The sequence below is a fragment of the Scyliorhinus torazame genome, chromosome 16, assembly GCF_047496885.1.
Source record: "Scyliorhinus torazame isolate Kashiwa2021f chromosome 16, sScyTor2.1, whole genome shotgun sequence".
NCBI classification, from domain to species: domain Eukaryota; kingdom Metazoa; phylum Chordata; class Chondrichthyes; order Carcharhiniformes; family Scyliorhinidae; genus Scyliorhinus; species Scyliorhinus torazame.
Genome location: NC_092722.1, coordinates 55,962,451 through 55,988,376, shown reverse-complemented (window position 1 = coordinate 55,988,376; position 25,926 = coordinate 55,962,451). Strand labels below are relative to the sequence as shown.

Genomic DNA, 25,926 nt, shown 5'->3' with positions numbered 1-25,926 from the left:
ATTAAACTGAGAGTTAATGAGTCGAATAATTTCCTACCTCTGCTGCACAGTAAACTTGGTGAAGCAACAGTAGATCGTCTCAATTTACTAAAAATAAAACTTAAATGAATATCTCCATAACCGATTAAATAAACAGCAGAGGATAACTGAAAGACTGAATTGAAAGGAAGAAAATCCTACTGAAAATGTGTTATCGCCTTTGCTTCCAGAATGCGGAGCATTCTGGAAAATTGTCATCAATCATCCCTGTTATTTGTGAACAAATACCTACAGCACCAATTAAGATAAATGACTCAATCAAAAAAAAGTGAGATGTTCAATTTATTCTGGTCGTTAGGATTTGAACACGGCCACACAGTGAGGCCTGCGCTCACAGATTCCTGTGTTTATTTTTGCTGTGGTTTATTATCCCAATACGATGCAATAATTGTTGGATACTGAAAAAAAAAACTGCCGTGTCACTTCATTCACCATTCATAACAATTTACAAAAGATATAATTGCTCTAGGTTAGTGACCTGAAGAAAATGAACCATTTACAAAAATTGCTAAGCATTGACTGAATTTCCATGAATATATTATCTCAAGTATGCAGAAGTATAAGTCATTTCAGGAGAACCAAAGGAATCTGTGTAAAAGACGATTTCCCAAACCACACTACAATTTAAAATGTGATGTTTAGCTAAACACTCAACTTAAATCAATGATTATTCCAGAAAATTAATATATACAAAAGCCAGAACACCAGTTTTATATTGCAATTAAGTTATCAAGCGGTAGAACAGTCCCATACTCGCATTGATGTAGGCACTGCATAAATGCCAAACCTATTCCGACATTTACTTCCATTTCTAACTTTAAACAGTTGGGGAGACACAACCCACCTGCTTCTGATTTATTGCTTTATTGCCAGGATTATTTTAAGTGCAAACTTAAATAAAAGACTACTATAAAAAGCAAGATATAGCATAAAAATCACAGAACAAAAGCTGAAATAACAGAACCAAAATTCTGATTACTAAATACCACAGATTTATGTTGTGCAATCATAGAAAATGTATTAGCTTGAGCGACTGCTAAAATTGGCTTCCAAAACAAGCCAGGCCACAAAAATAAGGCTTCGCTATTAATAGGTATGAAATCAGACGTCTTTGGTTTGACTTGACTGGTTAACAGTTCCCATCTGCACTTTGACAGAGCGTCACAAACACTTCTCCACAATGTCCGGTGTATTTTGCTGCAAAGAATTTACCTTCGTCTCGGTTCCCACAGGCACCTTTTGAAGACAAGACATTATTATTATTAGTTGCCAGATTTGTATATTTCATCTTCCTTCACTTCCTTAATATAGGGTGGCACAGTGGTTAGCACTGCTGCCTCACGGTGCCAGGGACCCTGGTTCAATTCCAACCTTAGGTGACTGTCTGTATGGAGTTTGCATGTTCTCCCCGTGTCTGCTTGGGTTTCCTCCGGGTGCTCTGGTTTCTTCCCACAGTCCAAAGATGGGTTAGGTGGATTGGCCATGCTAAATTGCCCCTTAGTGTCCAGGGATATACAAGTTATGTTGCGGAGTTACGGCAATAGGGCAGGGGGAGAGGCCTTTCGGAGGGTGTGTGCGGACTCGATGGGTTGAATGGCCTCCTTCTGAACTGTGGGGATTCTGTGATGAAAAGCTAAGGAAAATCCATGAACCATGTAGCAGTATGGGCTTGGGAGGCTGGGACAGACAGATTTTTGTTCTCTCGGGGGATATGGAGAATGGACGGGAAAATGGAGTTGAAGCACCAGCTACGTTCGTATTGAATATTAGAGCAGGCTTGACAAGCCATATGGTCTACTCCTGCTCCTAGTTCTTGTATTCCGTCAAAGCCTCACATATGTTTGCTATTCTATGGATCAGCCATAAAGGAATTTTTGCTTCTCCCAAGTTTTTCTTTTGAAGGCCATGTTTCAACAAGTCTTCCTCTAGCCAAGATGGTGGGATGTTCAGCACCATTTAACACTTCTCAGAAACTGAAACATTCCGGGCTGGATTCCCACCACAAGAACCCCACAGGCGGGATGCGGACAATGGAGAAGTCCATTGACCTCAGGGGGGGATTCTCCGGTCGCCGAGTGAATGCTGTAGCCACCTAAAATGGCTGATTCCCTATTAATTTGGCCAAAACCCGATTTAAAATGGCTAACCGAAAAGGCTGATGGGAAAAGCAGCCAACAGGACACAAACGGACAGCTGCAGACAGAATAGCGTATTGGGCTCTGGGGAAGTCGGCCCAGATCGATACTCAAGACTATTAGCAGCACATCAACCCAGACATCTGCAGTTTAATCGGCTATCCCCGGGAACAATTGCAACATATTAGCAATTGAATGCGGGGCCAGACCTGTCGGTGCCTGCAGTGGCCGAAACAAAGACAGGTGAACGACCACCCCCCCCCCGATCAAGGAATCGCCCCGTTATTGGACGTATCGAACCCAGTGATTGGGAACAAGTCCAATCACTTGGGACTCAGGGTCAAGGACCGCCCCAAGAGGCGGGAAGCCCCTGAGCCCTATAAAGTGAGGGGCCAAATTCAGATCTCTCTCTCTCTCCCTTCTTCTCCTGCTCGAGACCTTCGCAAGAACATCGACCAGAAACTGTAAGTTTGACTCCAGCGATCGCTACCTGATAAAGACTCCTAGCCATCGACCTGTCTCAGCCTTTTGAATCCCGCGGGCCAGATCCGATTGGATAAGCCATTCGTCTCCCTGACCTGGTGGGCCCTTCCTAAAGTTAAGTATTGGCCAGTAGTGGTAGGTTTCGATATAGATAGTAGGATTATTGAGTAAGCATTAATTGTTGTATATAATAAATGACCGTTGATTTCAATCTTACTAAGCGGTGTGCTGACTTATTAATCATAACTCAAACTTGAACCACGTGGCGGTATCAGAAAGATACCTGGCGACTCGTGAGCAAAGGTGACATAATCAGAGCTAATAAACTAAGGCTAAAAAGAGCAACAATGCAGCCGGAGAATCCCGCCTCCTCATGCTTCTGTCCATATGCAGAAAGACTTGGACAACATGAAATGAAAAAATGAAATGAAAATCGCTTATTGTCACAAGTAGGCTTCAATGAAGTTACTGTGAAAAGCCCCTAGTCGCCACATTCCGGCGCCTGTTCGGGGAGGCTGGTACGGGAATTGAACCGTGCTGCTGGCCTGCCTTGGTCTGCTTTAAAAGCCAGCGATTTAGCCCAGTGAGCTAAACCAGCCCCTGACATTCAGGCTTGAGCTGATAAGTGGCAAATAACAACCATGTCAGACAAAGACCATCTCTCTCCAACAACAGAAAACTTAACCATTCTCCATGACATTCAATATCATTACCTTAACTGAATTCCCCACTATCAACATGCTCGGGGTTCCATTAGCCAGAAACTTAACTAGACTAGCCATATAAATACTGTGTCTACAAGAGCAGGTCAGAGGCTGACTGTCCTGCAACAAATAGCTCACCTCCTGGCTCCCCAAAGCCTAGTGAGAAGTCTTACAACAACAGGTTAAAGTCCAACAGGTTTGTTTCAAACACGAACTTTCGGAGCACTGCTCCTTCCTCAGGTGAAGGAGCAGTGCTCCGAAAGCTAGTTTGAAACAAACCTGTTGGACTTTAACCTGGTGTTGTAAGACTTCATACTGTGCTCACCCCAGTCCAATGCTGGCATCTCCACATCATGGTCCCCAAAGCCTGACAACCATGTACAAGTATCAGGAAAATCAGAGTTTTAATATTTTCCTTTTGTAAAATCACTGTTGTATTCTCATTTACTGAAAAACAAGCTTGTGGGGTCATGACTGGCTTAATTGGACTAGAGATATAAAGACTGCAAAGGTCAAATATTGATACGGTGTGGAGGCAGTTGGCTTGATATGGCGATGAACAGAGTTGAATAAAAATTTACATTGGAGACCTCGTGGGTGGTAGCTGCTGAGATCTCTTAAGTAACTGGTGTGATCGCACAAAGATAGTGCTGTGGACAAAGCCAGTCCTGTGAGAACCAATTTGCTGTCACCCTCAGAGAACATCCTAAGAGCAGCAGGGAATTAATTGTGTAGTAAGGTTACTGGAATTCTTTAGATTAGAAAATCTAGAAGTACTGAGGCCATCAGAGGCGGGGCGAGCTTCAAGTATATTTTAAGCCAAGATCTGCTTGGAAATGTTCTGAAAGCACTGTTCTAAGGTGTGTAGCTATTCTTGTGTCTTAAGTGTAATTTTTTTAATGTCTTTATTTTAATAATGTTTCACTTTAATATAAAATCATCACAATTGAACTGAGAAATTACAACCTGATTTCAGAAACCTCCTCATAATACACAAATTGCAAAACCGTTCTAGTAGCTGTTTCAAGTTTCCCTTTGGAATTTGGGCACCTCGACATTTATCATCTGCCATGCATAATAATAATAAATATAATAATAATCACTTATTGTCACAAGTAGGCTTGAATGAAGTTACTGTGAAAAGCCCCTAGTCGCCACATTCTGGCGCCTGTTCGGGGAGGATGGAACGGGAATTCAACCCGTGTTGCTGGTCTTGTTCTGCATTACAAGCCAGCTGTCTTAGCCCACTGTGCTAAACCAGCCCCAACATTGCCAAGGCACAAGTCAAGAGTGCGATGGACACTCTCCACTTGCCTGGATGAGTGCAGCACCAGGACAAAGCAGCCTGCTTGATTTGCACCCCATCCACTGCCTCCAACAACCACTCCCTCCCCCACCGACACACAGTGTTCCATCTACAAGTACTGCAGCAAATAGCCAAGGCTCCTTCGACAAAACCTTCCAAACCTGCAATCACTACCACCTAAAAGGACACGGACAGCAGACGCATGGGAACACCATCACCTGCAAGTTCCCTTCAAGCCTCACACCAACCAGACGTGGAACTATATCATCATTCCTTCACTGTCACTGGGTCAAAATCCCTTCCTAACAGCACTATGGGTGCACATATATCGCATGGACTATGGCAGCTCACCATCACTTGCTGAAGGGCGACAAAGGATGAGCAATAAAAGCTGGCCTAGCCAGCAATGCCCACATCCTGCAAATTAATAAAAAGGAAGGCGAGTGAGAAATTCTCCAGAACAGCTGTCATTGCATTCTACAGCTTAAGCTTACCTCAGAAAGCACAGCAAAGGGAGCAATTAAATTATTTTGAATTGTTCCCCATCTAACTAACGTCCTTTATTTTGGGTGGACATTAGCACTTGGAAATGTGCATTTCTGGACTAGCTTAATTTTTTTTAAATGTCAAATTTCTCCCAGCCTCTTCTTATTGCGAATGGTATCTCACTCCAGTTCACGGTGGAGTACTGATGTTGATAAGGAGGTTATGTCATCAATTTAACCAAAAATAAAAATAAAACGTATAACATTGAGAAATGGAACAAAAGAGCTCAATTGCTTCATATTAATTCTATTCCTAAACAAATTCTCATGGAAAAGGAAATTTGTGAAGAGGGCGGGTGTAACTTCAGCACATAAGTGCTCTCAAATTATAGAATTTACAGTGCAGAAGGAGGCCATTCGGCCCATCGAGTCTGCACCGGCACTTGGAAAGAGCACCCTACTTAAGCCCACACCTCCACCCTACTTTCGTATCCCAGTAACCCCACCTACCCTTTTTGGACATTGAGGGTCAATTTAGCATGGCCAATCCACCTAACCTGCACATCTTTGGACTGTGAGAGGAAACTGGAGCACCCGGAGGAAACCCTCGCAGACATGGGGAGAAAGACATGGGGAGAACTCCACACAGAAAGTCACACGAGGTCGGAATTGAACCCGGATCCTTAGAGCTGAGAGGCAGCATTGCTAACCACTGTGCCACCCCATTCCTGTTTTATTTATCTCAGCTTTTCTGGTCCCCTCTCCATAGATGCTGCCTGACCTGCTGAGTATTTTCTTTTAAAAAAAAATATTTTTATTCTCCTTTTTCACATTTTCTCCCGCATTTACACCCATCAACAGTAAACAATAATCAGCAACAGATATGTCAATCCCCATAACAATAACAACGATCCCATCCTCCCACCAAACCCCAAACATCAGCCCGTATGTTTACATAAACAAATGACAAAAAGGAATCAGGGATTACCCATAGTCACCCTTAATATACACAGCCCCCCTCCCCCCCCAACCATCCCCACCCCCCAACTAATGTTCGATGTTATCCAGTTCTTGAAAGTGCATAATAAATAGTGCCCATGACTTGTAGAACCCCTCCGAGCTTCCCCTCACTTCGAACTTAACCTTCTCAAGGGTCAAGTATTCCAACAGGTCCCCCCGCCACGCCAGGGCACTGGGTGGAGAGGCTGCTCTCCATCCCAGCAGGATCCGCCTTCAGGCGATCAATGAGGCGAAGGCTATGATATCTGCCTCCGCACCCGTTTCCAACCCTGGCTGGTCCGACACCCCGAATATGGCCTCCCGGGGACCCGGGTCCAGTTTCACACGCACCACCTTGGAAACTACCCTAAACACCTCCTTCCAATACTCCCCTAGCTTTGCACAGGACCAAAACATGTGAACGTGATTAGTGGGGCTCCCCCCGCAACGCTCACACATATCCTCTACTCCTTCAAAAAAATCGGCTCAACCTTGCCCTCGTGAGGTGCGCTTTATATACCACCTTCTGCTGTATCAGCCCCAACCTCGCACATGAGGTGGAGGCATTCACTCTCCGGAGCACCTCACACCAGACCCCCTCCTCTATAACCTCTCCCAGCTCTTCCTCCCACTTTGCTTTGATCCCTTCCAGTGGTGCCTTATCCTCTTCCAAAATAGCTCCGTACACCGCTGACACTGCCCCCTTCTCCAGTCCCTCCTGCTGAGTATTTTCAGCATTTTCTATTTTCTTTTAGGTTCCCAACATCTGCTATTTTGCTTTTGTATGCCTAACTGTAAATAGGTGTTGAATCATGGAGTACTCCCATTGATTCTGCATCACTATTCCTGTTCCTGTATAGTGATGAAAGAACTCCATGATAAAGACGTCTCCAAAGGAACAAATACAAGGCAGTAGTGTTATACCTCATTTTCTGAAGAAGGCAGATCCCTTGGCTCGCCTTCTCTCTCACCCACTGCCCTGTCCTCCAGTTCTTCATCCTCTTCGTCTTTGGCAATGAAATGCCGCCTCCTGTACTCTCGCCGTGTGACTGAATCCAGAAGTGGTACCGACTGCGGAAGATCCTGAAACATTTAATATGCTGCATTATGCTATATCTTTTTAAAAATTGTTAAAATGAATTCACCTTTCCCCATATTGGGCATCAGGCACTGATGTGCATTGTATCAGAACATTCCGGTGAGGGCTGTGTGATATTCCTGCTAGTTGGAGGCCGATTTCAGAGGACAGAGAGGGGGAAAGGGAATTATGTGTTATAATTAAGTGTTACAGGAGCGGCAAGGCGGCACAGTGGTTAGCACTGTTATCACACAGCGTCAGGGATCTGGGTTCAATTCAAGCCTGGAGTGACTGTGTGGAGTTTGCACATTCTCCCTGGGTCTGCTTGGGTATCCTACGGGTGCTCTGGTTTCATCCCACAGTCCAAAAATGTGCAGGTTAGTTGGATTGGCCATGCTAAAAATTCCCCCCTTAGTGTCCAACGATGCGGCGGTTAGGGGTTACAGAGAGGGCAGGAAAGTGGGCCTAGCATAGGGTGCTCTTTCAGAGGTTCGGTGCAGTTTCGATGGGCTGAATGGCTTCCTTCTGCACTGTAGGGATTCGATGGAAACTTTTACAGAACTTTTGCTCAATCACTTTCCTCAACATAGGTTTGTTTATTTACAAAATGCAGAGAACACAGGTCCATCTTCCCTTTCCGCTACTCCAGTAGGTTCTTGTATAATTAAGAATACGGCTCTGACATTTCCCCATTTAATGAGAACTGCTCTCACTGACAACTAGAACATGCATTTCATGGTGACAGGGTGCCAACATTAACATGAAGGGTGGTGCACTGACTCAAGCAGGAGCAGACAAATAGCAGCGATGCTCATCTTTGTCATTAATGTAGAGGAATGCACATTCTCCCCGTGTCTGCGTGGGTTTCACCCCCACAACCTAAAGATGTGCAGGTTAGGTGGATTGGCCACACTAAATTGCCCCTTAAATTGGAAAAAAAAAAAAATAATTGGGTACTCTAAATTTTTTTTTTTTTTAATTAATGTAGGGGAATACAAATCTCGCCTATCGTAGGGATCACCTACCACAGTACTGGAATGATACAGAATTCTAACATCTATTATATTGATTTGTGTTTCACAAGTACCCAAATTTGGGCATGGAAAATTGAATGCTCATAATTGAACGATGAACTGGGGATAATGGTGTAATTTTAAAGAGAGTTTCTTCAATGCACTTTTACAAAATCTGAAACAAGAAACTGACAGATATTCCTGAAGAATATGCTTCAAAAATAAATGCATTTGTTTAAACTTTAAAACTGCTTCATGGACCATGGATAATAACAACCTGACCTGGATGGTCTCAACTTATTGCCAGGAATTTGATTCTGGGCTGGATTCTCCCGCCCTGCCGCTGCAACCATGCCACGGGCAAAACGCCAAATATGGAAAAATCCAATGACCACGGGCGGGATTCTTCGGTCACCGGGTGAATGCGGCCGGAGAATCCCGTCCTGTCTTGGGCTGAAATGGAATTTGTTTTTTTGAGCGATGACAAACTAATGTTTACCATAAGATTCTAAAGACCTTAGAATCCATAGAATCCCTAATGCAGAAGGAGGCTATTCGGACCAGTGAGTCTACATCCACCCTCCAAAAGAGCAGCCTGCATCGCCCTACTTCCCCGCCCTATCCCCGTACGCCCACCTAGCCTGCACATCTTTGGGCTGTGGGAGGAAACCAGAGCTCCCGGGACACGCAGATACAGGGAGAGCGTGCAAATTCCACACGGTCACTCAAGGTCGGACTCTTTAGAAGAGAAAAGTGACCCAGCTTGTTCAGCCTTTCCTGACAAGTATAACCTCACACCTCTGGTATCATCCTTATAAATCCGTTTTGCACGCTCTCCAATGCCTCTATACCCTTTTTATAACATGACAACCAGAACTATAGACACAACGCCAAGGTTTGATAAGATGTTTAGCATAACGGGTCTACTTTTCGAATCCGAGAAATAAGCTGTTGTGCTTGGCTTGTTTTGTTGTGACCACATTTACCTGCGATGCAACATTCAATGATCAGAGCAATTGTGTAACCCTAGATCCTTTTACTTCTCTACTCCATTTAGATTATCTGCCGCATCATATGTGTCCTCATTTCTCTTCCCTAAATATCATGCCTCACACATGTAGAATCCCTATAGTGCAGAAGGATGGCATTCGGTCCATCAAGTCCGCACTGACTCTCCGAAAGAGTACCATAACCTAGGCCCCGATCTCCCGCCCTATCCCTGTCATTCCACCTAATCCTTGGACACCATGGGGCAATTTAGCATCGTCACTCCACCTAACCTGCACATCTTTGGACTGTGGGAGGAAACCGGCGCGCCCGGAGGAAACCCGCAGACACTGGGAGAACGTGCAAACACCACACAGTCACCCAAGGTCAGAATCGAACCTGGGTCTCCGCCACTGTGAAGCAGCAGTGCTGGCTGTTGTGCCACCGTGCTGCTCACATGTTGAAATTAATTTGCTAATTAACAAGTCCATTTTGCAAATTTGTTAACGTCTTCTTCGTCCTCCTCAGTGTGAACTATCCTCTCCAATTTGATATTACCTGCAAATTTAAAGAGACAGGGAAGAATTTTATCTTTTTTGACTATGTGCCAACTCAGGCGAGAAAAGCAGTGTGTAGCATTCAGGCTGTTCCGGCTGTGGTTTTTTGTTGAGTTAGTCAAAACAAATATTGGAGTGGGTCCCACGACGTCACGCTGATGGGCGGACTCGGATTGAGACTGCCAAAGGGTGTCTCGATCTGAAAAAAATTTAAAAGGAATTCCTCCCTGCCCCCCCCCGGACACGAGACCCCCAGGGAACCCCCTCCTCCCACCAAAGGCCCGTATCCCCCACAGTGCCCACTGGCAGTGCCTACACTTAGCTGTGTGCTCCCGGCGTGTTCTCGTTGTCTAGACCTGTTGTAAATCCCGCTAGGGCGGGGAATTCCGAACGTGTGGGAAAGGGGGGGTGGGAATGATACAGTAGGGAGGCCCGCTATTGACACTGAAAAGGTATGGTAATGGAGTTCCTGATCTTTCATGGCGTAAACCCCATTATGTTATTGGCGGGTGGGAGGGGGAGGGGGGGTTCGGGGCTTTCTCAACGAGAAATCCGCCGTTTTTGGACTACCATTGGATTCTCCGCCCCCTAAAACGTGGGCAGAAAATCCGCCCAGCCACAACCGGGTTTTTCATTCCAAAGGCCAAATCATTAATATAAATTAGGGACAACATTGCCCAAATCCTCATGGGGTCTCACTTCCCACCCCTTAATTATCCTTGATCTTTACACTCTGCTGTCTGTCCAGTAGTTAACAAAATTATATAAAAACAAGCTTCCTCTTCTACTCTGATAGAACAAACGTCTGCCAATAACAGGAGATAAATAGAAATAGGGAGTATACACTCAGGGCAAAAGTCCCATTTACAAACAGAGTTGGTAGAATTGAGGAATCACAAAGGAAAAAAAGACCCTGATGGGAGTTATGAACAACAGTAGATAGGAGATAGAAAAGGAATATAAGAAAGGCAATATTACAATAATCATGGGGTCTTAAATATGCAAGTGGACAGTGAAAAATCAGGTTGGTAGCGAATCCCAAGAAAAGGAATTTGAGGATTGTCGACGAGATGGTTCTTTTGGAGCAGCTTGTGGTAAAGTCCACTATGGAACAAACAATTCTGGATTTGGTGATGTGTAATGAGGGACACATGATTAGGGAACGTAAGGTGAAGGAACTCTTAGGGGGCAATGATCACAATATGAGAAGCTGGCCATAGTTGATTGGAAGGGGAGCCTAGCAGGGAAGATAGTTGAACAGCAATGACAGAGGTTTTTGGAGATTATTCGGGAGGCACAACAGAAATTAATCCCAAGGAGGAGGAAACGCTAAGGGGAGGATGAGGCAACCATGGCTGACAAGGGATGTCAGGGCTAGCATTAAAGCAATGGAAAAAGCATACAATGTGGCGAGGATTAGTGGGAAGCCAGAGGATTGGGAAGCCTTTAAAAGCAAGTAGAGAACAAATAAAATAACAATAAGGGGAGAGATGATGAAATAGGAGTACAAGCTAGCTAGTAATATAAAAGAAGATTGCCCCAAAAAGGTGTGCAGGCTAGGTGAATTGGCTGCGCTAAATTGCCCCTTAATTGGAGAAAAAAATTAATTGGGTACTCTAAATTAAAAAAATAAAATAAAATAAAAGATTGCAAGAGTTTTTTTCGATACATAAAAGTTAAGAGAGAGGCAAGAGGCTGGAGAAGTAGTAATAGGGAACAAAGAAATGGCAAAGGAATGAATAGGTACTTTGCATCAGTCTTCATGGTGAAAGACAGCAGTGGCAAACCAGAACGTCAAGAGAGTCAAGGAGCAGAGGTGAGTGCAGTGGCCATCAATAAGGAGGTGCTGGGGAAAGTGAAAGGTCTGAAAGTGGATAAATCACCCGAACAGGATGGACTACTCCCCAGGGATCTGAAGGAGATGGCTGAGGAGATTGTGGAGGCATTGGTGGTGATCTTTCAGGAATCACTGGAGGCAGGGTGGGTCCCAGATGATTTGAAAATGGCTAAACTAACATCCCTGTTTAAGACGGGAGAAGGCAGGAAATTATAGGCCGATTAGCCTGACTTTGGTTGTTGGTAAGAATTTAGAGTCTGTTATTAAGGATGAGATTACAGAGTACTTGGAAGTGCATGATAAAATAGGACTGAGTCAGCTCGAAATCACCAAGGGAAGGTCAGGCTTGGCAAATCTGTTAGACGTCTTTCAGGAAGTAATGAGGAAGTTAGACAAAGGAGAACCTGTGGATGTGATCTATTTGGATTTCCAGAAGGCCTTTGACAAGGTGCCGTACAGGAGGCTGCCAAATAAGTTAAAAGCCCACGTTGTTAGAGGCAAAGTACTGCCATTGATAGAGGATTGACTGACTGGCAGAAGGCAGTGCCTGGCGATAAAGGGGTCCTTTTCATGATGGCAGCCGGTGACTAGTGGTGTTCCACATGGGTCAGTGTTGTGACCACAACTATTCATGATATACGTTAATGATCTGGAAGAAGGCATTGTTGCTAGGTTTGCAGATGATACAAAGATACGTAGAGGAACAGGTTGTATTGAGGAAGCAGATAGGCTGCCGAATGACCTGGACAGGCTAGGAGAGTGGGCAAAGAAGTGGCAGATGGAATACAATGTAGAATATTGTGAGGTTGTGCACTTCGGTAGGATGAATAGAGGCATAGAATATTTTCTAAATGGGAAAAGGCTTCAGAAATCAGAAGCACAAAGGGAATTAGGAGTCTTGTTGAGGATTCTCTTAAGGTTAACATGCAGGTTCAGTTGGCAAATGCAATGTTAGCATTCACTTAGAGTTCAGAAGGATGAGGGGGTATCTTACTAACATTTACAGAATACTAAGAGGTCTAGATAGGGTGAACGTGGAGAGGAGATTCTAGAACCCAAGGCCTTTAAAAGAGAGATGAGGAAGAATTTCTTCAGCCATAGGATGGTGAATCTGTGGAATTCTTTGCTGCAGAAGGCTGTGGAGGCCAAGTCACTGAGTGTCTTTAAGACATGGATAGATAGGTTCTTGGTGCATAAGGGGATCAGGAGTTATTGGGAGAAGGCAGGAGAATGGGGGATGAGAAACATATCAACCATGATTGAGCAGGCTCGATGGGCCGAAAGGCCTATATCTCCTCCTATGTCTTCTGGAGGAAAACCATTTGACCAATAAAATCTCTTTGTCGTTTTTTATTTCTGGAAAGGAAAAATTCCCCGATATGTTTTTTACTTCACAGAATGATATCCTCCTCCATGTGGAAACTGAATGAATAAGGAATAACAATTATTTATGACACCTACTTGCATTATCTCTACATTTCCGAAGAACTTGCCGACAGGCATTGGCTGATTGCTGTCCTCGTCCAGAAAAATGCTGTTATCCACTTTGAATGAGGTGCCTGTTGGTGGCTGATCGATCTCCATGTTATTACTCCTTTCTGTATCGTTTTCCACACTTCTCACTGTTTTCTCAATATCTTCCTTGTTTTCCACCATGCCCTCATCGATAACTTCCAACACTTTCTTAATGGGCATCTCTGTTGAAGGGCCATTCTTATTGATCAGTTCTTCAGTTTCAGCTACATGCTCCACTTGTATTTCGGTGTCTCTCTGCTCCACGATCATTGTGGAGGGTGCTTCATTTTCTAGAGGTGCCGGGGTCACTTCTGCACAGTCCTCATTAATAATCGGTTTCTCATTTTGTTCTGTCGATTTGTGAGGTGGCTTGTGAGGAAGGATGACTGCAGAATCTTCCAGAACCTGTTCAGCGGTGCCAGTTTCCTCCTCTGTTTCTACTCTTTCACATTTCTGTTTTTTTGAGGGATGGTTACCTGGACTGGGAACTATTTTATCCAGTGCAGGCATTGCTTCATGGGAAGGCTGCAACAAAAATACACACAGAAGTCATTACTAAACATCGTATCACTTCAAATATCAATTCCAATCAGGAATACAATGTAAATGGGGGCAGAGGGCAGCACGGTGGCACAGTGGTTAGCCCTGCAGCCTCACGGCGCCGAGGTCCCAGGTTCGATCCCGGCTCTGGGTCACCGACCGTGTGGAGTTTGCACATTCTCCCCGTGTTTGTGTGGGTTTCGCCCCCACAACCCAAAGATGTGCAGGCTAGGTGGCTTGGCCATGCTAAATTTCCCCTTAATTGGAAAAAATGAATTGGGTATTCTAAATTAAAAAAAAAAGTTAATGGGGGCGGTATGTGGCAAAGTGGTTAGCACTGGGACTGCGGCGCTGAGGATTCAGGTTCGAATCCCGGCCCTGGATCACTGTCCGTGTGGAGTTTGCTCATTCTCCCCATGGCTGCGTGGGTTTCACCCCCACGACCCAAAGATGTGCAGCTTAGGTGGATTGGCCACGCTAAATTGCCCCTTAATTGGAAAAAAACAAATAATTAATTGGGTACTCTAAATTGAAAAAGGAATACAATGTAAATAAAGGATCTTGATGAGCTACAAGATACTATTCTGCAGTGTTGTGAGACATATTTAAGATTTTGGTATGCTATTGGGGGGGCGGGGGCGGGGGGGGGGGGAGGAGGAACATACTCAAGACCTCACGGAATCACTACAATGCAGAAGGAGGCCATTTGGCCCATTACGTCTGCACTGACCCTCTGAAAGAGCACCCTAACTAGGCCCACTCCCCAACCTATCCCCGCAACCTCACCTTACCTTTTGGACCCTGAAGGGCAATTTAGCGTGGCCAATCCACCTAACCTGCACATCTTTGGGCTGTGGGAGGAAACCAGAGCACCCTGTGGAAATCCACGCAGACACGGGGAGAACATGCAAACTCCATACAGTCACTCAAGGCCAGCATTGAACCCAGGTCCCTGGTGCTGTGAAATAGCAGTGCTTACCACCTTGTGATATGTCGCACTTTTTATGTTACTATTAATTCATCACCAAAAATTGTCCAACATTAAGCAGAGACAATTTGCAACCAGCAGCCCATTATAGAATTGTAGAACTTCTACAGTGCAGAAGGAAGCCATTCGGCCCATTGAGTCTGCACCAACCCTCTGAAAGAGCACCCTACCTCCCTGCCCTATCCCTGTAACGCCGCATAACCTGCACGTCTTGGGACACAAAGAGGCAACTTAGCATGGCTAATCCACCTAACCTGCACATCTTTGGACTGTGGGAGGAAACCGGAGCACCCAGAGGAAACCCACATAGACAAGGGGAGGAAGTGCAAACTCCACACAGACAGTCACCCAAGGCCGGAATTGAACCCAGCTCCCTGGCGCTGTGAGGCAGCAGGGCCAACCACCTTGTTCCAGTGTCATGCAAATTATTTGAAGCATGGGCGCACAAAACTCCAAAGAATCCGTCTACCCGATCCTCCAAACACCCTCGCATGTGGCACAGTCTGCAGATTGCGCACTGGACTTGTCAACCATATCAGAACCCACCAAATGGAGCGGCAAATTACTCTCAGCCTTGAGGGACTGCCTAAGAAGAAGGTAGAAATTCTCTTTCCAGGTATAACTCATGTTGGACAGGACAAAACCTACTGTTGTACTCCTGGGTGATTTACACAAATCAAATGGACAAAGTGGGGAAAATATCCACATTCACCATTACGCTCTACGAAAATTTGAAAGACCACTGTGTCGGTAAGCAACATCTCTATTGGTGGTAAATGCAGTGTGTTACGGGAGCAAAGTTCAAACATTCCACACGTACAATACAAAGCAGGCTTACAAGGTCGAAAGGGCGTATGCAAATAGATCATGTCACCCACTGCTGTTGCTATTTACAGTTTTATGGGAGAAGGCTCAATAAATGAAAATCAGAGTGAAAAGTAAGGCTGCCTGCTCCAAAGCCTTATGTACCAGAACACTCCAAAATATGCTTGTAAATCAGAGCACGAGGTATGAAACATGGTCGTCAAACATTTGTCATATATCCTAGCCCATGAGGGAATAACATTTTACACGTGGGAAGAAAGTTGTGTCCAGTGCATGCCAATTACATATAAAAAAACAAAGAAACTAGTCACGACTTGAAGGTTGACATTTGCAAGTGGGTACAATACATCAATTGATCTCAGCGATTTGTAAGTAGCTACAATTAACTGAATTTGCCCATCTTAAAATCCCAAAGGCACAGATCATAAGTTCATAAGATATAGGAGCAGAATTAGGCCATTCGGCCCATTGTGTCTGCTCGATAGGAAGCTAAACATTACAACTGTACTGTGGTCCTGAGCAATACCATACGTGATCTACTCGCAGACATGTTTTGTTCTTGCCACACATTGTTACAGACGCAAAACAATATTTTTAGAAATGCAAGTATTAAGGAGAGCTGCAGTTTTTCCTGAGCTTGGGGAGGAGTCAGGAATTTCTTAGCACCTGCTGATATGCAGAGCAATGCCATTACAGATCTGCTGGTGACACACGATGAAATCTTGGGTACAGTGTAGAATATCAACATAGCATTTCACTTTAGGAAACTAGCCCCAATCCTTATTCTGTATTTGTATTCTTAATTACTAGATCAGGGAGGCAGAACATAGAAGAGGGGGACTAGTCACCTTATTGGTTATAGATGTGGAGTGTGTATGGAGAACAAAGTCTAGCATGCTAAATGTACAATACAAAGCACGTTTACCAAAGGTTCAGAGGGAAGGTGGAATGGATCACATTGTCCCCTGCAGTTCTTGGAACAATTGCATGAGAGAGGGCGCAAATGAGGAAAGGGAGGTAAATACAATGAATGAAAATCATATCTGTCATGCTCTAAAATATTGGGCGGCACTGCTCCCTCAGCGCCAGGGACCTGGGTTCGATTCTGGCCTTGGGTGACTGTGTGGAGTTTGTATGTTCTCCCAGTGTCTGCTCGGGTTTCCTCCCAAATCCAAAAATGTGCAGGTTAGGTGGATTGGCCAGGCTAAATTGCCCCTTAGTGTCCAAAGGTTAGGTGGGGTTACGGGGATAAGGCGGGGGGGGGGGGGGTGTTCTTTCAGAGGGTCAGTGCAGACTCGATGGGCCGAATGGCCTCCTTCTGCACTATGATTCTATGATTACCACGGGAAAAGCAACAACATTATGTGATACTCTCAAGGCTAAAATATGAATTGCTGGTTTTATAGAAAATATGTTTCAATCACAATCCAAATTTCCCCTTTCAACACTTGGTAAGTAGCCTGTCTGCACAGAGAGCAGAATTGGTAGTGGCATGGAATTAAATCACTGGCGCCCTCCACTTACTTCAAAATAACTATAAAATGTGCACCAAGTGCAATACCATCTCTCTCTAGAACGTCGAAACCTCAATCAGTAATCTTATATGGGGAAAAAGTGGGATTCGTTCTGGCATATTGGTTTATTTTTTAAATAACTCATCCTACATCTGTTCCATTATCCACTGCAATAGTCAGCTGTTAAATCGTAGGTAGATTCCAAGTGTTTCTGGCGTTCCCACTCTGGTAGATTCTTGTGAGATCTGATGACTCAGAAGAAACCTTCACATTTTAAAGAATCAACATTTGAGTTTCTGAAGGGAATTTATGAACATGAAATAATTCTAAACTGCAGGAGGATTTAATGTCTTTTTGCCTAACGGTTACAGGATTTTATAACAATAACTCATTGGGTGTAGTTTTTTAGGTCACACAACACTCTTCAGAAGGTAAAAATGAGCAAGATCCAATTTCAATGCAACTGGATTGATGTCATAGCATTTGGTCGGTACAGTGACAGTAATTGTTTACTTTTAAAGCCAGTTACCAATCACAACTGCAGGTTGGAAAAAACCCACTGCAAACGTAATCCATTAGATTGAAAGTTCCACTCGCACAACAAAAGCTAATTCTGATTAGCTAATATAACCCTGCTATTAGAAAAGGGAGGTAGAAAGAAAACAGGGAATTAAAGATCGATGAGTCTAACGTCAGTAGTTGGGAAGTTGCTAGAGTCCATTACCAAGGATTCCATAGCATGGCATTTGGAAAGCAGTGGTATAAAGTCAGTATGGATTTACGAAAGAGAAATCATACTTGACAAATCTACTGAAATTCTTTGAAAATGTAACTAGTAGAGTTGACCAGGGAGACCTGGTGGATATGGTTTATTTTGACTTTCAGAAGGCTTTTCACAAGGTCTCACACAGCAGATTACTATGTAAAGTGAAAGCGCATGGGATTGCGGTTACTGTCTTGAGATGGATAGAAAGCTGGTTAGCAGACAGGAAGCAAAAAGTTGGAATAAATGAGTCTTTTTCCAACTGGCAGGCTGTGACTAGAGGGGTACCGGAGGGATCTATGCCAGGGCCAGGACCCCAACAGTTCATATTATAGATTAATGATTTTGATGAGGGAACTAAATGTAGTATCTCCAAATTTGCAGACAATACAAAGTTGGGTGGGTGAGCTCTGAGGAGAATGCAGAGATGCTTCAGCACGATTTTGGACAGGCTGAGTGAGTGGGCATATGCATGGCAGATGCAGTATAATGTGGATAAATGTGAGGTTATCCACTTCGGTTGTAAAAATAGGAAGGCAGATTATTTGAATGGGTGTAAATTGAGAGAGGTGGATAGTCAGTGAGACCTTGGTGTCCTCAAGGAAAGTAAGCCCGCAGGTACAGCAGGCAAGTGGTGGCTTTCATAGCGAGAGGATTGGAGTTTAGGAATAGAGATGTTTTACTGTAATTGTATAGGGCATTGGTAAGGCCACACCTGGAGTACTGTGTGCAGTTTTGGTGTCCTTATCTGGGGTTCTTGCTATGGAGGGAGTGTAGCGAATGTTTACCAGGCTGATCCCTGGGATGGCGTGACTGTCATATGAGGACAGGCTAAGTCGGTGAGGATTATATTCATTGGAGTTTAGAAGAGTGAGAGGGAATCTAATAGAAACTTATAAAATTCTAACAGGATTATGTAGGGTAAATTCAGAAAGAATGTTCCCGATTTTGGGGGAGTCCAGAACTAGGGGTCATACTTTGAGGATAAGGGGTAAAGCTTTTCAGACTGAGGTGAGGAGAAACTTCTTCACCCAGAGAGTGGTGAATCTGTGGAATTCACTATCACTAAAAGTAGTTGAGGCGAAAATGTTGTTTAATATCAAGAAGGATTTAGATATAGCTTTTGGAGCTAAAGGGATCAGCGGATGGGAGGGGGTGGGGGGTATAGGATCAGAGTATTGGCCTTGATGACAGAGAGTGGAGGTAAAGGTTGACATTAGCTGAGACTTATGGACCCTGGGTTTACTCAGCGGTCGGTGGAGTTGAACTACCTAAACCCAGATAGTTTACCAGCATGTAAATTAATTTCCTGCTGCTTGTCTGGCTAAGACCACCCACCTGGTGCTGCAGATTAATTAAAACACAGTTTATCTTATCTCCATTGACAATTCAGGAGTAAGAACCAAGTCCAAGACTAGGATGGCCCAAGGCTCCACCATTGTGGTGTGCTGAGTTAGCTAATATCAAAGCAAGGCTTTTGACAAGGTCTCACATAGCAGATTACTATGTAAAGTGAAAGTACATGGGATTGTGGAAGTTGCTGTTTTCATAAATTTAGTTTTATAAAGTTTTTAATATAAATTTAGAGTACCCAATTATTTTTTTCCCATTTAAGGCGCAATTTAGCGTGACCAATCCACCTAACCAGCACATCTTTGGGTTGTGGGGGTGAAACCCACACAGACACAGGGAGAATGTGCAAACTCCACACTGACAGTGACCCAGAGCCGGGATTCGAACCTGGGTCCTCAGCGCCGTAGTCCCAGTGCTAACCACTGCGCCACCGTGTTGCCCGCAAAGATGCTATACTTGACCTTGGGAGGTCTGGGAATGGAAAACAAAATCAAGATTCTTGCCTCCTAAACTTAACCTGTGTTGCATGGTGAAAGGAATACTGGTAAAAGTAGAGTAATGTTTAATGCTAATGTGTTCTTAGGTTAATAGGCTGTTGCGACTCTCTGTTTAGCTTAATGGTTGAAGAATGGTCACAGGCACTTTTGTGGAGGGTGGCGAAAAGGAGCTTCCACTTCTTGTGGAACCGTGACCTCGGAGAGTCAGCAACTTTTAAGAGATGAATGCAGAAAACATGCCAAAAAAAACCACTGTAGCCCAAGGCTTTATATCAGAACTTTCAGTGTAAAGATACTAAACAATTCTGATTATAAATCCTGAAGCTAATCAGTTCTAGAGGAAATAAAAAAGACCTCTGACAACCAGCTCATTGGGATCACCATCAAGGTTTTGTCCAGCATTGTGAACAGCAGTAACAATTCCTGAATCAATTCCCAGTTTCCCTTCAATGAGTAATCACCCAGTCAGCTTTTTGTAGATAAGTTTTGCCAATAGTTTTTCCCAAGGTTTCTGGGTAGGGATTATAATCAATAACAGACCTCTGAATGCATATTCATAGCAAGTTGGAGAAGATTAAAAGGATAAAACTTACTTCCAAAAAAAATCAATGACACTTATACATTTTCCCTTTCAATTTTTCTTGTATTAACCAGTTGGCAACATATAATCCATTTCAAACTCTGAGTCATTTGTGAATTTAGGATTTTTTTTTTTTTTTTCAAAAAAATATACTTTATTCATAAAAATTTATCATGAGCATTACAGAAACATTTCAAATTGTCTTGACTGTACATTTCCGGCAGGGTTACATGTTGCCTTGACTTTCTTTCATTCAATTTTGATATTATCATACACATATCACTCTTTACATTACAATTCCTTCTTAAATATTTACAGTGTCATGTTTGTTTTATACATTGGAGTGTTGGTTGCCCAGACCGAGGGGCTTTACACTGTTACGCGCCCCTCGGTGTACATTTGCTGGAAAGACCTTACACAGTGGTCTTTCCCCATTGCGCCTTGGCGGCAGCTGCCCCAAGCTTGAGTGCGTCCCTCAGCACGTAGTCCTGGACCTTGGAATGTGCCAGTCTGCAACACTCGGTCGAGGACAATTCTTTGCACTGGAAGATCAGCAAGTTTCGGGCAGACCAAAGAGCGTCTTTTACCGAGTTGATGACCTTCCAGCAGCAGTTGACATTTGTCTCGGTGTGTGTCCCTGGAAACAGTCCGTAGAGCACAGAGTCCTGTGTCACAGAGCTGCTCGGGATAAACCTTGACAAATACCACTGCATCTCTCTCCAGACCTTCTTTGCAAAGGCACATTCCACAAGGAGGTGTGTGACCGTCTCATTTCCCCCACAGCCACTCCGAGGGCAGCGTGCATTGGTGCAGAGCCTTCGGGTGTGCATGAAGAATCTGACAGGGAGGGCCCTTCTCACCACCAGCCAAGCTAGGTCTTGGTGCTTGTTTGAAAGTTCTGGTGATGAGGCGTTCTGCCAGATGACTCTGGCAGTCTGCTCAGGGAACCATCCCACGTCCTCCACGGTCTCCTTTTCCCTGAGGGCCTCGAGGACATTACGTGCTGACCACTGCTTCATTGCCTTGTGGTCAAAGGTGTTTTCCTTCAAAAACTTTTCCACGAAGGACAGGTGGTACGGTACGGTCCAACTACTTGGAGCGTTCCGCGGCAATGAGGCCAGGCCCATCCTTCGTAACACCGGGGACAGGTAGAACCTCAGTATGTAGTGACACTTGGTGTTTGCATACTGGGGGTCCACGCACAGCTTGATGCAGCTGGACACAAAGGTGGCCAACAGGATGAGGGAGGCGTTGGGTACGTTCCGCCCTCCCTTCTCCAGAGGTTTGTACATGGTGTCCCTTCGGACACGGTCCATCTTGGATCGCCAGATAAATTTGAAGATGGCCCGGGTGACTGCTGTGGCGTAGGGTCGGGTTATGGGCCAGACCTGCGCCACGTACAGTAGCACCGAGAGTACCTCACACCTGATGACCAGGGTTTTGCCCGCAATGGAGAGGGAGCGTTGCTCCCACCAGCCCAGTTTCTGTCTTACCTTTCCTATGCACTCCTCCCAGTTTTTGGTGCACGCCCCAACAGCTCCGAACCATATCCCCAGCACCTTCAGGTAATCTGACCTGACAGTGAAGGGGACAAAGGACCGGTCGGCCCAGTTCCCAAAGAAGATGGCCTCGCTCTTGCCACGGTTTACCTTGGCTCCCGAGGCCAGTTCAAACTGGTCGCAGGTGGTCAAGAGCCTGCGCACAGACGCAGGATCCGAGCAGAAGACGGCAACGTCGTCCATGTACAGGGAGGCCTTGACTTGCATGCCTCCACTGCCTGGGATCGTCACTCCTCTTATGCCCGGATCCCTCCTGATGGACTCGGCAAAAGGTTCTATGCAGCACACAAAAAGGGCAGAGGAGAGAGGGCAGCCCTGCCTGACTCCAGATTTGATCTGGAACTTTTCTGATTCCCACCCATTGATTGAGACTGCGCTATAGATGTTTGTGTAGAGCAGTTTGATCCAATTGCGAATTCCCTCCCCAAACCCCATTTTGGAGAGCACATCCATCATGTAGGTGTGTGATATTCTGTCAAAAGCCTTCTCCTGGTCAAGGCTGATGAGGCAAGTGTCCACCCCCCTGTCCTGCACGTAGGCGATCGTATCCCTGAGTAGCGCGAGGCTATCAGAGATCTTTCTGCCGGGTACAGCACAGGTCTGGTCAGGGTGGATCACCGACTCCAGAGCAGACCTGACCCGATTGGCGATGACCTTTGCTAGAATTTTGTAGTCCACATTCAACAGTGAAATGGGTCGCCAATTTCGAATTTCTTCCCTTTCCCCCTTCTGCTTGTAGATGAGGGTGATGATGCCTTTCCTCATGGACTCTGACATGCTGCCTTCCAGAAGCATACTCTCGTACACTTCCAGCAGGGCTGGGCCCATCCAGTCCCACAGAGCCGAATACAACTCAACCGGTAAGCCGTCGCTTCCGGGAGTTTTACTCGTCTCGAAGGACTTGGCGGCCTTTGTCAACTCGTCCAGAGTTAGTGGTTTGTCCAGGTTTTCCAGCTCGCGGTCGCCTATGACCTCCGTGATAGTCGACAGGAAGGGCTGGGAAACAGTGCTATCTGTTGGCTTCAGGTCATACAGTCCGGCATAAAAGGATTGGCTGATCCTCAGGATGTCAGACTGCGATTGTGAATTTAGGATTTGATGCACCTACCATGGGAAAATAATCTGTTTCGTGTCACATATGAAGAGAGCTGACTGGTGGTGATTTAACCCAAGAGTCACCACACCTCAGGCGAGCGGCAAGGTTGATAAGGTGGGGCTTTAGTGGATAACCTCAGCTGTACGAGAATTAAACCCACGCTGTTGACGCTGCTTTGCATCAAGAACCAGCCGCCGAACCAACTGAGCTAACCAACCTCCCTGTGGGCCACACCCCTGCATAACCGGCCTCCCTATTCACCATTTCCCTGCATGAGTCATCACCTTCAGGCAAGAAGGAAAGAATGCAGAAACAAAATTAATTCAGCCGCTAAACCACAGTTGATATATTCCCTCCCTAAATCTTTGACACAATCTCAGAAGCAAATTGCGCTTATAAAGAAGCAAGATACAGTAACACAGACTTCACTATGTTTAAACATGTGAATCCATTAAGAGATTACAAATAAAAGTTGGTTGTCAAGCTCCTGGGTGCTGTAACAAAACTTATGCATCAACCCAAACCAAAGATAAGCACACATTTTCTAAATGTCAACTAACATTGTCGCAAGGTAAAAGTAGGCTGATTTGCATTTACATAGCACCTTTCAAGGTCACCAGGCATTATCAGCCAATGAAGTTCTTTTGAAGTGTAGTTACTGTAGTAACATAGGAAACCCAACAGCCAATTTGTGAACAGCAACAATGTGACAATTACCAGATAATTTGTTTTTGGGTGGTTGGGAGGAAGGCAGATTTTGATGGAAGGATAAATATTGGTCAGGACACTGGGGATAACTCCCCTGTACTTCTCGGTAATAGTGCCGTGGAATCTTTTAAGCCAACTGAGTGCCCTGGTTCAACGTCACATTTCAACAATGATACCTCTGTCAGTGCAGCATTCCCTCAGTACTGGATCATCAGCCTTAATAGTTCAGCCCAAGTCCTGGGGTGATACATCGACCCACAATCTTCTGACTCACAGGCACAAATATATAACTAACATACTGAGCTATTTAAAATTGACTAATTTTATTTCACATCAATGGTATGCAGGGGTAACAGATCTGGCATAACCATATCTAACTGTGAAGATAGAAAGAGCAAATCACTGAATACTACAGTAGAATGATTGGAAAAGCGAATAGACCAAGGTTATTCTTTTAGTTGCCACTGGGCAGTGATTTCCATAGGAACATAGGACTTAGCAACAGGGGTAGGCCAATCAGCCCTTCGAGTCTGCTCCACCATTCAATAAGATCACGGCTGATCTGGTGATGGTCTCAACTTTACTTTCCTGTCTGACTGACCCGAACCCCCCACATCTTTCTCTAGTTTTTTTCCTATTTCTCCCTGTGCGCTCTCTGGACTCACCTTGTCCATGATACTCACTTCCTGCTCCCTTATTCCTAATACCAAAAAGCTGCTGACCACTCACATCCCTGCCCAGACTCCATGTTAACAGTCCCCTCTCCTCAGGTACTCTATCGCAAATCTGCTATTATCACCCTTTGTTAGAAAAACTACCCAGTCCTTGCAAACTGCCACCAAATCTCAAAATCCTTGAGCATGTTGATAGCTCCCAAATCCATGTCCTGCCAATCCCCCAAAAATGTTATAACTGGAACACTACCTCAAATGGAGCGAGATTCATTTAGAATTCATTCGGATCACTGTGATTCAATGGGCATCAGAACATGGGACTTAGAAAAATGGGGAGGCGGCGGCACCTACCGATTGGCGGGCGGGCTGGTTCCGTGGGGGCCTATTTAACTCCGCACCGGGCCCCTGTAGGGCTCCGCCACATTGCCCATGGGAACCCCCGCGCATCCGCAGAAATACGGCAGTTGTAGTGCAGCCGTTCCGCGCCGGCTGGAGCTGCAGGGACCGCTCTCGCTCCAACCTAGCCCCCTAGGAAGGGGAGCATTCCCCATTATCGGGGACTGTTGATGCCGGAGTGGTTGGCGCCGCTTTTCACGCCGGCGTGGGAACATAGCCCCATTACTGGAGAATCCCGTCCCTTATTTTTAAACTGCATCTCCTGGTTCGAGATTCCTCACAAGTGGTAATGTTCTCCCGGGATCTACCTGAACAAGTCCCCTCAGGGTCTTATATGATTGAATAAGATCACCTCTCATTCTTCTAAGTTACAATAGGTATAGGTCCAACCTTTCTTCATTAGATAAGTCCCCAACCCGGGGCAGTGACACACAGGGAGTAACAAGAACAATTTTCAGTCACAGTACTCATTGGCACCAAGATCTGACAATCAGGTTTCTGCCCTTGCCAGTGCACTGAAACAGCCCTCATCCTCTATTGTTGTCCAATTGTGTGAGATTGCCCTTGCCTGCTACCACCCCAATAATCTAGTCATAGCTAGGGAGTCTTCTGCAATGGCTTCCTTTCCTGCTGCAGACTATTGAGGTTATAGCCTTGTCCCCCTCCCATTTATACCCTGCCCCTTGGCGACATTATCCAAAAGCACAATATTATTTGCTACATCGGTGTTCATGACACCGAGCTCTGCCTCATGCTGCTTGTCCAAAATCCAGTAATGCATGAACAGAAATTGCATCCAATTAATTATCAAGGTCGCTGAAGCCGTTCTTCATACAGTTCTGCAGCAAAAACTCTGCTCCTTAGTCGACAACTCTATCCTGCCCTCTGGCAATTATGTAAGGCTGAGCTGGTGTGTTTGCAACATCACCGTCCCAATCAACCCTGAGCTTGGGCCACAATCCTACATCCTTCCCATCATCAAGACTGCCCACACCACCTTTGGAAGAACGCCCATCTCCGCTTACCTGCTAAAACTCTCATCCATGTCTGTGTAATCCCCAGATTCAACTATCCCAATACTCCCCTATTCAGCTCTGCCTAAAATGGAACTCATCCAAAACTGAATTGCATCTATCCTGACTCTCACCAAGGTCGGAGTTATCTGGCCATTCTCGCGGGCGGAATCTTCTGGCCCTACCGATGTATGGCACGGTATACCCCGTTGACAGTGGTGGTATCAGAAGATCCCGCCACCGGCCAATGGTAGCCCCTGTGGAAAATCCCACCCCACCCCC

General features: G+C 45.2%; 1 protein-coding gene across 3 annotated transcripts in view; it reads right to left on the bottom strand.

Annotated features, from left to right (window-relative positions):
• Positions 1–302: 302 nt before the first annotated feature.
• LOC140392821 (uncharacterized) overlaps positions 303–25,926 on the bottom strand; it is a 36,875-nt gene continuing 11,251 nt past the window's right edge. For all 3 annotated transcript variants that reach the window (XM_072478487.1, XM_072478486.1, XM_072478488.1), the window contains 3 exons: positions 13,085–13,663; positions 7,076–7,234; positions 303–1,275 (listed from right to left, as the gene is read on the bottom strand). In XM_072478487.1, coding sequence (XP_072334588.1) covers positions 1,201–1,275; positions 7,076–7,234; positions 13,085–13,663 — 813 coding nt within the window. In that variant the 3' untranslated portion in view covers positions 303–1,200. The remainder of the gene's footprint in view (positions 1,276–7,075; positions 7,235–13,084; positions 13,664–25,926) is intronic.